Source organism: Macaca mulatta, chromosome 10 (assembly GCF_049350105.2).
Source record: "Macaca mulatta isolate MMU2019108-1 chromosome 10, T2T-MMU8v2.0, whole genome shotgun sequence".
NCBI classification, from domain to species: domain Eukaryota; kingdom Metazoa; phylum Chordata; class Mammalia; order Primates; family Cercopithecidae; genus Macaca; species Macaca mulatta.
This window is the reverse complement of record NC_133415.1, coordinates 21873844-21891754: the sequence shown is the minus strand read 5'-3', so window position 1 is coordinate 21891754 and position 17911 is coordinate 21873844. Positions and strand designations below refer to the sequence as shown.

The 17911-nt window shown below is 46.7% G+C and overlaps 1 protein-coding gene across 31 annotated transcripts in view; it reads left to right on the top strand.

Moving 5' to 3' along the window:
• The window catches only part of NF2 (NF2, moesin-ezrin-radixin like (MERLIN) tumor suppressor), a 100798-nt gene that overhangs the window by 63022 nt on the left and 19865 nt on the right, over nt 1-17911 (top strand). For 27 of the 31 annotated variants that reach the window (XR_013398726.1, XR_013398723.1, XR_013398725.1 and 24 more), the window contains 6 exon segments: nt 3643-3717; nt 6066-6179; nt 9801-9923; nt 11230-11447; nt 12777-12882; nt 16203-16330. The exons of 1 other annotated variant lie outside the window; for it this stretch is intronic. Coding sequence is in view for 22 of the 30 variants with exons in the window: in XM_077948793.1 (XP_077804919.1) it covers nt 3643-3717; nt 6066-6179; nt 9801-9923; nt 11230-11447; nt 12777-12882; nt 16203-16330 (764 nt within the window). In the remaining 8 variants the exon portion in view is untranslated. 31 annotated transcript variants of the gene reach the window in all.

Sequence of the window (17911 nt, the reverse complement as noted above, 5' to 3'; positions counted from 1 at the left end):
CTGCAGATGCCACTAGTGGCCCAGGGGTCCAGCAAAAGATCTTTCCCGATCTGCCCCGCTCGCTGGAGCCTCCCCAGCCAGGGCATCTCCTTGTTATTCATAGAATCCTTTAATTCCCAGGCTTTGAGGATGTGGTTGTTGATTTTCGAAGTATTTACAGAACAGTATTGGCATCAATAACCCCACTATGACTAATAGGAAGCTGGGAAGCTCAACTTGCCAGGGAGAAACCCCAAAGAATAGTAAACGAAAACAGTAACATTTTTCTCATTACTTGGCTTTGGATTTCTGTCAATAAATTCTCTTTGTATTTTTTTTTTCTTTTTTAGAGACAGGATTTCATTATGTATGCCCAGACTGGATTTGAATCCTGGGCTCAAGCAATCCTTCTACCTCATCCTCCTGAGTAGCTGCTATAGGTGTGCGCCACAGCACCTGGCTTAAATTCTCTTTGTATTTTAAGTGTGGTCTTTATTGAGCTTTCTTTCTGTGTCTGGTGCTTGATACATGTGGCAGAGAAATATATATATACACATATACACATATGGACATATATGTGTTTTGTGTGTGTCTCAGTAATGATATAAATATGTATATTAGGTTAATATGCTTACAAGAATTCCAAAATAATTAAGGTTGAATAACTTAGACAAATGCTCTTAGAATTCAAATATTTCCATATAGGGTGGTGACTTTTACCAAAAAGGTCCCATAATGTATAATCTTATGTTTATTCATCCATTCATTCATTCATTCACTCATCCATTCATTCATTCTTCATTCATTTTATTTTATTATTATTATATTTTGAGACAGGGTCTTATTCTGTCACTGAGGCTGGAATGCAGTGGCACATGATCAAAGCTCACTGCAGCCTGGACCTCCCTGGGCTCAGGTGATCCTCTCACCTTAGCCTCCCAGGTAGCTGAGACTACAGGCATGTGCCACCACACCTGGCTAATTTTTTGTAGAGATGGGGTTTTGCCACATTGCCCAGGCTGGTCTTGAACTTCTGGGCTCGAGCAATCCTCCCACCTCCGCCTCCCAAAGTGCTGGAATTATAGGTGTGAGCCACCGTGCTCACCTATTCTGCATTAATTTTAAAGGAATCATTGAACATCTGCTTTGTGTTAGATTTCATGGGGGAAACAAAGATGTAGAAGATCCAGTCTTAGCCTTCAAGGAAGTCAAGTAACTACTCACCTGCTATCATAAATAAGTGCTGTGGAAGAGACATGATGTTGTCTTCCATATACAAGCACTTTCACCCTGACCCTCTGAATTTAATCTGTCTAAGAACACTGCTGTAAAGGCAGGGGCTGTGTTGTCATTATCTCTGTGTCACATCAGGAAGCAGAGACACAGAAGGATCCAGTGACCTGTGTCTGAGTGAAGTAGCAGAGGGTAGGAGCTGGAGTTGCTGATGCCACAGCCCCTGCCTTTCAGGGAGGCCCAGAGGCTGAGCCCTGAGAGCACAGGGGCACCAGGGAGAGAGAGGCTCCACTCAGTGACCTCCTGGTACCTGCACAGCCAGGACACAGAGTAGAGAGTGAAGAATAGGAACAGCTTTTGTTGCTGCCTGCAGAGCCCCAAACCTGAGCGTATTTCCTATTTTCTCTTTCTTCATGACAACTCAAGGAAGGGAACACAGGCCCCTGGTTTCCAGTATGTGGTTTTGATCTACTCAACCATGCTTGATAAGACAGACTGAGCCCCTTAATTCAGAACATTCTGACTTTGAAGTTTTTGTAAGTATTTAGCCCAGGAGATAAGCAGATAGGTATTTCTTTTTTAAAATACTTAAACTGAAAGTTCCACATGACATAAAGCTGTATGTGTGCCACCCTATGGTAGTTTTCCATCTCCCAATTTCATAAAGTCTGTGTATTGCCCATCCACACATTTGTGCGCTAAAGACTCCCCAAACACCCGTTCTTCAAAGAAGCCAAGGATTGAAGTCTCCCGTAGTATGGCCTGACACAGTAAACTCTAATATGCCCTCTCTGGGGGCCGGGCGCCATCATGTTCCATCATGTCAGTAACTCATGCAGTAAGCAGAACCCAAGCTGATTTGACATAAAAGAAGTAGTCTTGGTAGTTAGGCATGACAGCCGTGCTGTCAAAACAGAAATGTTAGTTTATTTTAAGTGATCCGTTGATTCTTTGTGTACGCCCTGGCGTGGTGCAGAGCCTGCAGTTTCCCCACTACTTGTGGTTTCCCACTGACAGCTCCAGGGTTTGACAGCAAAGCCAAAAATAAGCTCACAAAATTCATGAATAGCAGCCTACACAAGAGCAACACTGCTTCGAAGTTAACTTGGCCGAAAGCTAAACAAAGGATCATTTTCTGTCCTCAGTGTACTAACCCCTTCTTGGGCAATAGAACATGTGAAAGAAATATTATCTTCCCAAACATATTTATCTGCTTAGCAAGTGTTTCTTGGGAATGGATATCCATTTTGTAAGTGCATCTTGGAAATCTAGAATCTATTTGGTCTTATCTGGAGCGGTTGAGAACAGCAGCCATTTGTTACTTGCAGGCTTTCCCGCTAGTGGTCTAACCCTAGGTTCTCCTACCAAGTCACCACCCTGTCCTTATCATTCATCTTTCTCTCCATTTTGATTTCAGAATCAAGGACTGTTTTCCCTTCTACTAAAGTCCTTTTTTCCCCATTTGATTCTATTAACAGCTTTTATCAAATTATTCCCATGTTCAGAAACCTGTGGTGAGCACAGGTATCCTGTCACATCAAACCTAAACCCTCTTTTTTTTTTTTTGAAATAGGGGTCTACTCTACTGTCCAGTCTGGAGTGCAGTTGTGCAGTTACAACTCACTGCAGCCTTGAACTCCTGACCTCAAGCGATCCTCCCACCTCGGCCTTCCAAAGTGTTAGGATTACAGGTGTGAGCCACCATATCTGGCCACCTCTGACTTTTGTTCTCACTGCCAGCCCCTACGCCCACCTCTTCCTCCCTCCCAGGCTAAGCCTATTATATCATCTTAGTCACCAAAAAGCTAATACCACACACACACACACGCACACACACACACACACAGCTCATTTCCCCATCTCTACCTTATTTCTGGTTTTGCTCTGTGCAGAATGCCCCTTCAGCCTGCCTTTTAGCTACCCTGTTGGATTCTTCTTCTAAGATCAGCTTCACTCTCTCTTGCTTCTGGTGGATCTACTCTGAACCTCCACACATTTGTGATTTGCACCACCCAATGAAGCACCAATATATGATGTGATTTCTTGAATAATCGGCTGTTGTTAGCCTAGTTCCAACTAGATGGTGAGCTTCACAAAGGCAGGCCCATGCCCTAGACTATAGTAGCCCTCCAGTGTTGGCCTCAGGGGTGGGCCCGTTAAGGATGCTTATTTTAGGTTGTCAAGAATCCCTTCCCACACTCATGCCTAAGACAGCCTAGAGAGCACACCTTTAGGGTCCTGAGCTTCCACAGCCCGAGACTTGGTGCTCCTAATTCCCCGAGGTTTAGTGCCTGGACACTGGGAAGCCAGGACAAGGCATAGCTTCATGCTGGTCTGTGGCCAGTGTGGTTGCTGCATTTGTGGAATTTCCAATTGGTGGTAACATTCCAGGCTGTCGGACTGAAACTGTGTTCTGCTTCATTCTTCCAGTTTACTATTAAACCACTGGATAAGAAAATTGATGTCTTCAAGTTTAACTCCTCAAAGCTTCGTGTTAATAAGCTGGTAAGTTGAGATCCTGGTTTTCATTACTGATAATGGTAGCTTTTCTGAGAATTGAATACTTCTTTTTAAAGAATATCAGAGTGACATCTTGTGAAGTGTAGAATGGTATCTCACTTGGCACATACTTTCTCTTTAGCTTAGAGTTAAAACTAAATTATATCATGAGGAAGGTTTTTTTTTTTTTTGAGACAGAGTCTCGCTCTGTCGCCCAGGCTGGAGTGCAGTGGCAGTGCCATCTCGGCTCACTGCAACCTCCGCCTCCCAGGTTCAAGAGATTCTCCTGCCTCAGCCTCCCGAGAGGATTACAGACATGAGACACCATGCCCAGCTAATTTTTGTATTTTCAGTAGAGACAGGGTTTCACCATATTGGTAAGGCTGGTGTTGAACTCCTGACCTCAGGTGACCCATCCAACCTTGGCCTCCCAAAGTGCTGGGATTACAGGTGTGAGCCATTGTGCCCAGTCATTTCTATACTGTTTTAACAGGCTGTTTTGAAAACTTTTGTGTTTGCCTCCTGGTGTACATAGGCAATAGTTCCTTTGGAGTCTTGAGTATACTGGGCTAGGTGGGGTGGCTCATGCCTAGCCTGTAATCTCAGCACTTGGGGAGGTCAAGGCGGGATAATTGTTTGAGGCCAGGAGTTTGAGACCAGCCTGGGCAGCATAGCAAGACCCTGTCCCCCCAAAAATGAAAATGAATAAAATTTAAAAAAAATAAAAAATAGGGCCAGGCACAGTGGCTCAATGCCTGTAATCCCAGCACTTTGGGAGGCTGAGGCAGGTGGATCACCTGAGGTCAGGAGTTCGAGACCAACCTGATCAACATGGAGAAACCCTATCTCTACTAAAAATATAAAATTAGTCAGGCGTGATGGCACATGCCTATAAATCCCAGCTACTTAGGAGGCTGAGGCAGGAGAATCGCTCGAACCCAGGAGGTGGAGGTTGCGGTGAGCCGAGATCATGCCATTGCACTCCAGCTTGGGCAACAGGAGCAAAACTTCGTCTCAAAAAACATAAATACATAAAAATAAATAAAAAATAGAATTTAGGAGTAGGGGTACAGGGCTCAGTATATGTTCAAATTTCAAAATTGTGACACATTGTTTTCTAAAGAAGGTGAATTGATTTTTACAGAGCCAACAGTAGTGGGTGAAATTTCTTTTTTGCTATCCTTAATACTTGTATTATCAGCCTTTAAAAATTTTTGCCAATCTTGTGCATCTAAAATGGTATCTCATTATCATATTAACTTTTTTTGTTTGAGATTTTGAAATAGGGTCTCACTCTGTTGCCCAGGCTGAAATGTAATGACACGATCATGGCTCACTGCAGCATGGACCTCCCCAGGCTCAGGTGATCCTTCCACCTCAGCCTCCCCAGTAGCTGGGACTACAGGCACACACCACCATGCCCAGCTAATTTTTTGTATTTTTCATAGAGACGAGGTTTTGCCATGTTGTCCAGGCTTATCTTAAACTCTAGGCTCAAGCAATCTGCTGGCCTCCACTTCCCAAAGTACTAGGATTACACTTCCCAAAGTGCTGGGCCACCATGTCTGGCCAAATTTTTTGATGTTTTTGTAGAGATGGCATCTCACTATGTCACCCAGGCTGGTCTTGAACTCCTGGGCTCAAGGATCCTCCCACCTTGGCCTCCGAAAGTGCTGGGATTACAGGTGTGAGCTACTGCACCTAAGCTGTTTTCTTTATTGGCTATATCTTCCAGTTGGTGGCTCTGTTTTTCTTTTTTTATGTCTTGACAATAAAAATGTTTAATTTTAATGTAGACAAATATATAAATTTTTTTCTTAATCACTTTTTGCGTCTTACTTGGCATCTTCTCTTATCCTGTGATCATTAAGATATTCTTCTATATTGTCTTCTGAAAGTTTCAAGGGCTTAATCTTTGCATTTAAGTCTTCAATCCTTCTGGAGTTGATTTTTGTGTAAGGTGTGAGGGAGGGATCCAACTTATTTTTTTCCACATGCACCCTGTTGCCTTAGCCCAGCTTACTGAATGAGCTTTCCTATCCTCCCTGGTCTGCAGAACCACATCTTGATGTAGGAGAGTAAGGTGCACCCAGAAGACATGGTGAAGTGTCCTCCAGTGCTCTCTTCATTTGTGATTTTTACCTCCTGGCATATCTGAGGCACCTTCATTTTGCATGTTTCCACAGCTGAGAGCACTAGAGGCCGCTAGCAGGGCGTTAGTGTTTCACTCCATGCGTTCATCTTCACGTTTACTGCTACCTGCAAGAGCTCAAACTGCTATAGCACTAGTGAGCCGGCAGGCAGTGAAGTAAATTTGTGGATATTAACCTTTTTGTCTGCTTCTGTGGCCACAGATTCTCCAGCTATGTATCGGGAACCATGATCTATTTATGAGGAGGAGGAAAGCCGATTCTTTGGAAGTTCAGCAGATGAAAGCCCAGGCCAGGGAGGAGAAGGCTAGAAAGCAGGTGAGCATGACTTTGTTTTAACTGATGATGTCACTGTGTGATCAGTCCTGGCCTGGGAGGTGAGGAGTGGTTGTGGGCTCGCAGGAGTCTTTTGGCCATGGACATACCTGCTCTTGTTTTATCCCTGTTGGATCTTCATTTGCTGATGCCTACCTGGTGGGATGTCAGCTCTGGAAATGAGGAATAAACCCTAATAGCATATCTAAAAGAAATATCTCTAGTAATTTCTACACTTGGAGAAATTAAGTGTGATTAACACCGGTTTGGGACAAAATAGCCAAGAGTGCATGCATCTGTCTGTCCAGCTAGCTAGCTTGCTTGCTTTTTTTGCCTGTCTGCCTCCTTGTGCAGCCTTCTCCTTTTCTAATTAGATGGTGATAGAATGCAGGGTGGCATTTCAGTGCTTGCTGCTGGAATGCTAATTGGACTCTGGCCGCAATTCCCCACTGCAGGTGAGACCGCATGGCATGTCACCTGCCCCAGGAGGTGGCAGGAGCACCTATCAGCAGACTGGATGATCTGCATCATTGTTTTCTACTCATAAACCTTCTCTACTCATGGAAATCCACACAACTAATTTGGGCCTTACTGCTGAGAATATCAGTTGTGTTTTTGGATGAACTACTAGATAGAGTAGCAGCGGTTGCAGTTGGCTGCCCTCAGGACTTGGAAGCTCAGAGGTGTAATAATTAGTCTGTGTGCACCTTTCTGATTTTGATACAATGGAGAGGCTGGCTCCCAGCCCTAGGATTTAGAGTGAAATGCCCAGTGTGCTTCCAGCTCTTCATCTCTTTGCTTTCTGAGGTGGCAGGCCACAGATGTGTTGTTTGGGATGCTTTGGGGGTGATGGGATGGATTTGTTGGACAAAGAAATCCTACTGAGCCAGCATGGGGTCATAGTGGCAGTTTCATGAAGAGCTCTTGGCAGTGGCTCATCCCTATAACTCCAGCACTTTGGGAGGCCAACGCAGGAGGATCACTTGCCTAGGAATTTGAGGCTGCAGTGAGCTATGATTGCACCACTACATTCCAGCCTGGGTGACCAAGCAAGACCCTGTTTCAAAACAGAAGCAAAACAAAATACCAAAATAAATAAGAAGAAGGAGGAGAGCTCTCTTTGACCTTTTTCTTAGCAGAGCAAAGCTTAGAAGTAAGAAATCTGAAAGTGTCAAGGAATATGTAGCCTGTGGGCCCCGGCAGAGAATAGCAGGAACACTGCGATCGGCACTGCCTACAGCACAGCAGAACCACAAACCTGGCATCTGGGCAACCACAGATCAAGGTCAGACACTGACCTTGGAGCCAGATCTGAAATTTAGAATGTGACTAAGTCAATGACTTACCTTCCAGACCTCAGTTTTCTCATCCATCAGGTGAAACTAATGATGTACCTTCTCCATCTCGGATGAAGGGATGTATATTACACCTTACAGTCTTTGTAAGCAGCAAACTGATTTTGTGAATAGGAGGTCCTTTATATTGGGGTAGAGGTCTCCAGGAAAGTACAGTGCCAAGAACTGAAGGAGATTACCTGACCTTTTTTTTTTTTTTTTTTTTTTAAATAAGAGACTGGGTCTTGTTCTGTCACGAAGACTGGAGTGCAGTAGTGCCATCATAGCTCACTGTAACCTCGAGCTCCTGGGCTTGAGCAATCCTTCTGCCTCAGCCCCTCAAGTAGCTGGGACTACAAGTGCATGCTACCACACCTAGTTAATTTTAATTGTTTTGTAGAGATCAGCTCTTTCTATGTTACCCAGGCTGATCTCAAACTCCTGGGCTCAAGCATTCCTCCCGCTTTGGCCCCCCAAAGTGCTAGGAAGACAGGCATGAGCTGCTGTGCCTGCCTGGCCTAACTGGGCTCTCTTGTCTTGTCTTGTCTTGTCTTGTCTTGTCTTGTCTTGTCTTGTCTTCTCTTCTCTTCTCTTCTCTTCTCTTCTCTTCTCTTCTCTCTTTCTTTAAGAATTATAGGGGGAAGTGGGGAGGGATAGCATTAGGAGATATACCTAATGTAAATGACGAGTTAATGGGTGCAGCACACCAACATGACACATGTATACATATGTAACAAACCTGCACATTGTGCACATGTACCCTAGAACTTAAAGCATAAAAAAAAAAAGAATTATAGATATGTAGTAAGCCACCTTATGGAAATTGTAATATGATGGAAATTAGAGAACAAATTGGCCAAGCTTTTCACTGACTTGCAAGAAAATTGGAGAACAACTTTCACCGTTTTATTGCTTGTCTTTGCATTATCTTTTCAAGCTCCAATGTATGTAGATGTGTGTATAATATGTGTGTGTGTATATATATATATATATATTTTTTTTTTTTACTTAGGATTTAGAAAAAGCAGCAGTCTTAGAAACCTTGTATGACCAGAGTGTGGGATAAGATTGAAGCAAGAAGTAATTAAATGTGCTTTAAATTATTTAAGGCAGAAAATAATGCAGTGGACACTTCTGGATTCTGCTTTCTGAACTCAGTTAGTACCCCAGGATCACAGAGGAATGGCACTGTCTTGTACTTGTTCCCCTTATTAAGCTCAGCATGTGGTCCAATTAATGCAGTGATCCAGAAGGCAAGGGAGGTAGTGGTGGCTTTGTACTGTTGCCTTAAGGACAGGGGGCTGTGTTCCCTGCCTGGCTCCCTCCTGTCATAGGCCTGGCTCAGGAGTTGTCTCTGCATGAGGCTGTGCAAGTCTGTGCTGTGGCTGTTGCAGCTCCCCCCTGTGAAATACAATGTGTGAACTATTGATGCATCACGTAGAATGATTCCATCTTCTCTGTGGGTCAGAGGCAAGAGTGGAGCTATTGTTGATGAAATCAGAGATGTGAGAGGGGTCCATGTGGATTAGAAATGGTGAGATGACTTGCCTGCCCAGATGAGAAAGCTGCTTATTTCTGGGGCTCTATCTGAGGGAGGAGGTCCTGCATTGTGTCCCATCAGCCACGGGGCAGAGCCACCTGAGGTTTCCCAACAAAAAGCAGCATTGGCAAGGTAGCCATTTCAGTGCACCATGTATAAGAATGCCTCCGTCTGCTGGGCACGGTGGCTCATGCCTGTAAATCCAGCACTTTGGGAGGCCAAGGCGGGTGGATCACAAGGTCAGGAGTTCAAGACCAGCCTGGCCAATATGGTGAAACCTTGTCTCTACTAAAAAATACAAAAATTAGCCGGGCATGGTTGCAGGCGCCTACAGTCCCAGCTACTGGAGAGGCTGAGGCAGGAGAATTGATTGAACCTGGGAGGCAGAGGTTGCAGTGAGCCGAGGTCATGCCACTGCACTCCAACCTGGGCGACAGAGGAAGACTGTCTAAAAAAAAAAAAAAAAAAAAAAAAAAGAATGCCTCTTTCTATCCAGGTCGAGACTCGGTTTGGTTTTTTGTTGGTTGTTCGTTTGTTCATTCACTACTAGAATTTTTTTCAAGTGGCTCAGCTTTCAACTCTGCAACTGGTTTAGAAGAATGGGGTGGGGAGCAATAAGAATGACCCTGGTTACCTAAAGGAAAGGGAAGGAAAAAGGTCCCAAAAGGGGAGACTCTGGAGATGGGGCATCTTTGGGCACCCTAGGTCTCGAGCCCTGTGATTCAGTGACTTTTTCTTCACCCCCCGCAGATGGAGCGGCAGCGCCTCGCTCGAGAGAAGCAGATGAGGGAGGAGGCTGAACGCACGAGGGATGAGTTGGAGAGGAGGCTGCTGCAGATGAAAGAAGAAGCAACTATGGCCAACGAAGCACTGGTGATTTCTGAGGGGCCGGGGTTCCAGGAGGCTACCTGGGGGCTTCCTTGGCTTTTCTGGAGCTCGGCCTCCTGAAGACCATGAGTTAGCAGCGTTTGCTTTGAAAGACTTAATTTCAGCTTTAAAAAAGATCAGTGCCTTTTCTTTCCACCTGTGTTGGCAGAAGCAGATTTAGTTTGAGCTTATGTGCAGCCAAATTCCACTTTCACCACGAGGTTGCCTTTACAGCAGGGCTTCTCAGCCTATGCACTACTGACATTTGGGGCTGACCATCCTTTGCTGTAGGCACTAGATCCCAGTAGCAGCACCTCACCCTCCATTTGTAACAATCCAAAACATCTTCAGACATTGCCGTATGTCTCTTTTTTTTTGAGAGACGGAGTCTTGCTCTGTTGCACAGGCTGGAGTGCACAGTGGCACGATCTTGGCTTACTGCAATCTTCGCCTCCCAGGTTCAAGTGATTCTCCTGCCTCAGTCTCCCGAGCAGCTGGGATTACAGTCACATGCCACCATGCCCAGCTAATTTTTGTATTTTTAGTAGAGACAAAGTTTCACCATGTTGGTCAGGCTGGTTTTGAATTCCTGACCTCGTGATCTGCCTGCCTCAACCTCCCAAAGTGCTATGATTATAGGTGTGAGCCACCGCGCCCAGCCATACTTTTTTTTTCTTCTGAGATGGAGTTTCGCTGTTGTTGCCCAAACTGGAGTGCAATGGCATGATCTCGGCTCACTGCAACCTCCACCTCCTGGGTTCAAGTGATTCTCCTGCCTCAGCCTCTTGAGTAGCTGGGATTACAGGCGCCTGCCACCACACCCGGCTCATTTTTTGTATTTTTAGTAGAAATGGGTTTTCACCATGTTAGCCAGACTGGTCTTGAACTCCTGACCTCAGGTGATCCGTCCGCTTTGGCCTCCCAAAGTACTGGGATTATAGGCGTGAGCCACCGTGCCCGGCCTGCCACATGTCTCTTGCAGGGGGCAAAAAGCTCCTCTGGTTTGAACCACTGATTTAAAGGGAAAGAGCAGAGTTTAAGTTGTTTTTCTCCACATGCAGCAGAAGCCTGGGCTGAAGTGGGTACTCAGAGAAGGTGCTCTTGTTACTCCCCATGGGTGCAGCCCAAAGGACCCTTCTGAAAAGCTGGGGAAAGGGGCTTGTCATCTCTTGTCAGAGAGTCATGGAGGGCACTCAGCAGCAGGACCCCAGGAGTCCGAGACTCTGGTTTGTCGCATCTCAGTGTTCAAGGCAGATCTGGGCGGGAGAATAACACATGATCCAGCTTCAGCTAAGAGCACCGTGCCCTCCAGATGCGGTCTGAGGAGACAGCCGACCTTTTGGCTGAAAAGGCCCAGATCACTGAGGAGGAGGCAAAACTTCTGGCCCAGAAGGCCGCAGAGGCTGAGCAGGAAATGCAACGCATCAAGGCCACAGCCATTCGCACGGAGGAGGAGAAGCGCCTGATGGAGCAGAAGGTGCTGGAAGCCGAGGTGCTGGCACTGAAGATGGCTGAGGAGTCAGAGAGGAGGTGAGGGGGCACTGGGCACCAGACTGGTGAGGAGGCTGGCGAAGGGCCGCAGACCAGCCTTCCCTGAGGCTGAGCTCTACAGCAGCTGTCCTCAAGCTGCTTCCCCATCTTCTGGGCGGGGGGAGGCTCCTCCTTGGCTGATGGTGACTGGTGCTTCATCCATTTTGGGGTTGGCGCTACTGGTTGGGCACAGGAACTCAGTTCTCCTGCTAGGTGGGCCCCTCTGTTGTGTCTCTTTGATAAGCCCCTGTCTCTCTGATGGCCGTGTGTGCAGGAAAACCCCTGAGCATATCCACAGACCGCTTTCAGCTAAAGAGATGTGAGGAGGCTCTTTGTGCATAAAAAAAGCAAAAACAAAACGTGGTTCTTTTCTGCTTTCATTCGGTGGGTCTGCAGGAGAACAGCAGCTGCTTACCTTTAAAGGAGAACTAGTGCCTCCATTCCCCAGCCTTCCTTGGCACATGGGGAAGGGGGGCTAGGATGGTCTCTGTGACTGGGACGTCCCACTCATGGCCAGGTTGAAGGATGAAACTGTTGTCTGTACTTTTGAAAGACTATTATAGGCCTGTAGCCTTCAGATAAACACTGACACATTCCCCACAGCTTTTGGCTCTGTTGATTTAGAGCACTTGAATTTGGCTTTTAGCTACCAAGGTGCAGTCACTACAGTTTTCCTCACCACTCTTTGCATGTCGTTCTGGGAATATGGTTCCCTTTTGCCTGCCCTGCTTCAGGCCCCTTGCTGTATGCGGGTCACACTCGCTGTGCATGATGCAGGTCGGGCCAGGCCTCACATGCCGTGTCCACCCTGAGCCCCATAGGGTGACGATCTGCACCAGGGTGCGGGTGCCCTCAGTGACGGGGCTCATCTTCCTGCTGGAGAAAGTGGGCACAAGGCCCACCAGTGTTTTATCCAGAGGTTGTGAAGATGCAGTTCTTGTATATTCTGCCCTTTGTGATCCAATATAAGAACTTTGATCCTCTGGGCTCTTCCTTTGCCCAGCTCACTCTCACCCAAAAACAAAGCAGAGAAAGCTGCTGGTGCCCCCTTCAGCTCCTCCGTCTCCTGGCTGTAGAAGGTCTGGTTTCTCTCAGTTTTCCTGCTCTTCCAGTTTAGATTTACCAACTCAAATGAAAAATCTCAGGAATGTTGTCCTTGCTTTGGAAGTTCTGATTTCATGTAAATGTCCCTGTCTCACTGTCCTTTTTCACTTCTTCAGGTGCCATCCTCAGGGTTAGGCCAGGTCCCTCCTCTGCAGGGGTGGTGTGGGGTCTTTTCCCACCACCTGCCCTCTTCTGTGAAGCTGACATCTCATCCTTTCCTTGCAGGGCCAAAGAGGCAGATCAGCTGAAGCAGGATCTGCAGGAAGCACGCGAGGCAGAGCGAAGAGCCAAGCAGAAGCTCCTGGAGATTGCCACCAAGCCCACGTACCCGGTGAGCCTGGGGGGCCACCAGCTGGGGCCGCCTTAGTCCTGGTGGGTGATGTTCTCTTTCCTCCCGGCCCTTCAGTTCATCTGGCGGTGCCTTCAGGGTGACCATTCAAGCAAACACATGGCAGGATGAGAGATGCAGAGAGCCTGCAGTTAGGGACCGGGTAGAACATCCTGGTCTGCCATTTGGCTTTGGACTAGTTAGTTGTCTCTTTGGTTGCCTGGATAACAGGCAACAGGGCCTTTTCCAGCTCTGGAATGTTTTTCTTGTTCTAAGTAATATAGTCCCAAATTATCCTCAAGCGAATTTGCTCTCTTGCCTCTTAATGCTGAGCTGAATGTAATCTTCAACTATCAGTATATACCATATATCATAATTATAGTTCTGGGAAGGGATTGGCTGTACACCTCAGAGTGAATTACTGCCATGCAAGAACGAGCAGCCACTCTCAGTTTGGGGACACAGAGGCAGACTTCCATTAAATGGGGTCACAAAATGAATAGAAACCTCTTTCCCTCCTTTCTTCTGTGCATTCAGTTTGGCATTTTATTTTATTTTTTTTTTTTTTTGCGTATTTGTTCAGTGTCCACATAGTGCCACACAGTTGGAAGTCTCTGTCCTGACAGGTGTTCTCAGGGTGCACAGGTGCCTAGAGGAGGAGGACACAGCCCAGCCTGGAGGGGCAGGAGAGGCTCAATATGGTGTCTACACTGATGCTTGAAGGAGGAGCAGGAAGTAGCCAGGTAGAGAAGAGAACATAGGGTAGTTAGGGTGAGGGCACAGATGCACACACATGGCCCAGACTCACACACAGCACAGTCATCTACATGGCACATCCATACACACAGCACAGACACACACATGTAGCCATACATATATTCATGTACATGGCACATCCACACACACAGCACGGACACACACACGTACCCATACTTACATTCAAGCACATGGTACAGGCACATACATGACCCAGATGCACACAGGGCACCAGAGCCACAAGCTGCCCAGGGTTTGAGGTGGGGAAAACGTAAGCAGTTTGCTGTTGCCGTATATCCTGGTTCTCTGTTACTATGTAACAACCCACCCAAGCCAACTGTGTGGCCGAAACAACCCTTTATTATACCTCTGGTGGCTTGTTGGGTTGACTGGGCCAGACAGAGATCCTTGCTGGGGATCTCTCTGGTGGTCACAGTCAGATGGTAGCTGGGACTGGAGTCGTCTGAGCACTCAGCTGGGCTGAACACCTGAGATGTGTGTTTTGTTTTTATTTTTTATTTTGTTTATTATTATTATTATTATTTTTTGAGAGAGAGAGAGTTTTATTTACTCTGTCACCCAGGCTGGAATGCAGTGGCAAAATCTCGGCTCACTGCAACCTCCGCCTGGTAGGCTCAAGCGATCCTCCCGCCCCAGTCTCCTGAGTAGCTGGGACCACAGGCATGTGCCACCACGCCCAGCTAATTTTTTTTTTTTTTTTTGGTAGGGACAGGGTTTTGCCATATTGCCCCAGCTGGTCTCAAACTTCAGAGCTTAAGTGATCTGCCTGCCTCAGCTTCCCAAAGTGCTGGGATTATAGGCATGAGCCACTGTGCCCAGCCTCTATGTGTTGTTTTTAAAATATACACTGGAGCAAAGCTTATACACTGCTGTAACTGCTCTCTCCTCTTAGCAGTCAATCCTGGAGGAGATCATCCATATCAGCTTTTTAATCATGTTTTGTTGTGCGGATGGATTGCAGTTCATTTAACCAGTCCCTCACGGATGAGTATTTAGTCTGTTTTCTTTTGCAATTTTGAACAAAATGGCACTGAACATCCCTGAACACAAATCTTGACACACACAAGTGAATATATTGGTAGAATAAATTCTAATAATAGAACCGTGGGGTCAAATTTTCAATTTTGATACTCTTCAAAGAAGTTGTACCAGTTCATGCTCTCACTGATGGTGCAGCAACTAGTACTGGTTTTTGCTGGAAATTTTTATGAAGTATAGCATACATGTAGAGAAGTGCCCAGATTACAACTGTACAGCTTGAAGAATTTTCACAAACTGAACATACCTATGTACCCAGCACCCAGATCAGAAGACAGGACATCCCTGGCACCCCAGGAGCTGTCTCTCAGCACCCCTGCAGACAGTCTGCCTCAGGCCTTGAGAATGTCTCAAATGAATGTTCCAAGCCTCTGCTCTTTCCCAGACAGTGTCCTGGACTCAGTACGGGATCCAAGGATGAAAAAGAGGCAGATTGTTTGCAGGAAACTTGCAAATAGTAGAAAGAAGATACAGCCAAAAAGAAATCTTTTACAGGGTGGAATTGCAGAAGAACCATTAGAGAACTGTAAACACAGCATTAAGGGACAGTAAAGAAAAGGGTTGCCGGCTGGCTGGGAGGGGCTAGAAAGGCTTTGGTGAGAGATCATGGTGTTTGAGAAGGGCCTTGAAAGAGCGATGGAGCATAGGGAGGAGAAATGGGATAGGCAGGGGTACAGAGATGGGAAGGCAGTAGTCCAGGGGATAATAAACAATACTGACTGTGACTTAGTAGGGCAAATAGTAGGAGAAGCCAGGGAGCTAGATTGGGGCCCTCTTTAGATGACCCTTTGTTCTGGGATGAAAGTCAGAAACAAAAACCAAAAAAAACTACACCACCCCTGCTTCAAGACCTACTCCGGTTCCATTGTCCAATCCCAAGCCCCTTGGTGGGCAGGTGGAGCCCTTTGTGGTGGTGCCCATCTCCCACCCCACCTCTCCATACTGTATGGCAGACTCCTGGCACCCTCGCTGGGCAGTGCCCCACCCATTGCCATACCTCCCACCTGGCAAACCTTCTCGTGGCACTGTCTTGGATCCCAGCAAAAGCAGCATCTCTTCTAGCCTCTGTTCGCTCCCTGGCTACAGTGTTTACCTTTTTTAACAGTGATGATCTGTGAACACATCTATTTCCTGAACACAACTTTCAGCTGCTCAAAGCCAAGGATGCTGTCTTGTTTTCTGCATCTCCAGCCCCTCTCACAGGGCCCGGGAGTTTCCTAAATGAAAAAGCGAGTGGGAGTTTGTGTTTGATTCAGCTGAGCGTGAAGAACGGTTAGAGATTTGAGGGGTGAGGGATGACTTTCCTGGATTTGTAGTCTTTGGTATTGTTCACCTGGCAGTGGCAAATGTGGAGGGATTGAAGTGGAGGGGCTCATAGTGGCATTGGGAGATAGGACCTGAGTTGTGCCTATCGCCGCTGTGGCTGCTGGAGGATCAGTTGTCAACACAGTAGTGCCCCTCTGTTCTTGTATGACCCAAGCTCCTAATCCGAAATTTCTCATTAATAGCCCATGAACCCAATTCCAGCACCGTTGCCTCCTGACATACCAAGCTTCAACCTCATTGGTGACAGCCTGTCTTTCGACTTCAAGGATACTGACATGAAGCGACTTTCCATGGAGATAGAGAAAGAAAAGTATGTAGCCCCCTGTGCCCTGCTGTGGGCAGCCATGAACCAGAGTGAGTGATTGGGGCCTTGGGAAGCTGGGGCAGAGGTGAGGGGTTGCTGAAACAGCCTGTCATTAGCTCCTACAAAGGTTTGCTCTGCTCTTACCTGCTGGAGGAAGAATTTCCTTAATTGGAAATTAAGGGACAACAGATCAGCATTCATTCTGAATGAATAAAAATAACACTTGACTAGTGACCTGGAGTTTATGATGGCTCTAAACCTCACTTAAAGTGTAGGACTGGGTTGTTAGCATCTCTGAGTCAGTTCAACTGCTGTTATACTACTGGACTGTAGTCGCCTCCTAGTTGAGTTTTCCAGTGACTGGGATCTACGGTGGTTCCCTTGTCTAGAACAAAGAAAGATTAGAGAAGAGACTCAGGCTCAAGGCTAAGGAAAGCTGACAGCTGGTGGGGCCACTTTGCTGCAGTGGATGGCACTGGGCAGGGCCCCAGCATGGGCTGATCATGGCAGCTTTTGCTGAACTGCCCTCCATCTTCCCTTTATGGTGGGTAGAAGTGGATCAGAGATGGAAAGGAAAGGATCCCCACTGCAGAGGAAGTCTAAGCAAGGGCCCCTAGTTCCCAGAGCTAGTGGTAAGTTGGTTAACTGCCACTGCTTGCCGGAGGACAACCACAGCAGCTACCATGCATTGAGTGCCTGTGTGTCAGGGTTTTTGGCTTTTGTCTCATTTAATTCCTACTAACTGACAAACATCAAACTGACATCAAAGGTAGGTTTTCATGTTCCCATTTTATAAGGGAGAATTCAGATTTAGAGAGTTTAGTGAACTCCCCCAGCATCACACAGCTGATGCAGAGGAGCCCCTGGGTTGAAACCCCTCACCCATCTGACTCTGCAGCCCATGTGCTTTTACCAAGGGTAGTATCCTCAGGAAAAACCTTTGGGGAAAGTGTCTCCATGGAGTCCTGTATGGGCAACCACAATCCAGGCTGTTTTTCTTTGGGCTTTCACATTGAGGGTATAGCTAAGTAGCCAGTGAACCAGAGCCTCTAGCTGTCATATCTGCTGTCCATGTTCCTTTCACCATTATCCAGACATATATATTTATGTGGTTGGGATCGGGGATCAGGGTGAAGCTATTCTGCTATTTTATAGTTTGTATTTTGTTACTATCTTAGTTTGTTTTGGCTACTGTAACAAAATACCAGTGGCTAGGTAGCTTATAAACAACAGAAATTTATTTCTTGGCCAGGCACAGTGGCTCATGCCTATAATTCCAGCACTTTGGGAGTCCAAGGCAGGCAGATCGCTTGAGCCAGGAGTTCACACCAGCCTGGGCAACATGGCGAAGCCCCATTTCTACTAAAAATACAAAAATTAGCTGGGTGTGGTGGCGCATGCCTGTGGTCCCAGCTACTCGGGAGGCTGAGGCAGGAGGATTGCTTGAGCCTGGAAGGCAGAGGTTGCAGTGAGCCCAGATCATACCACTGCACTCCAGCCCAGGCAACAGAGAGACACCCTGTCTCAAAAAAAAAAAAAGAAAAGGAAAGAAAGAAATTGATTTCTCACAGTTTGGGAGGCTGGAAA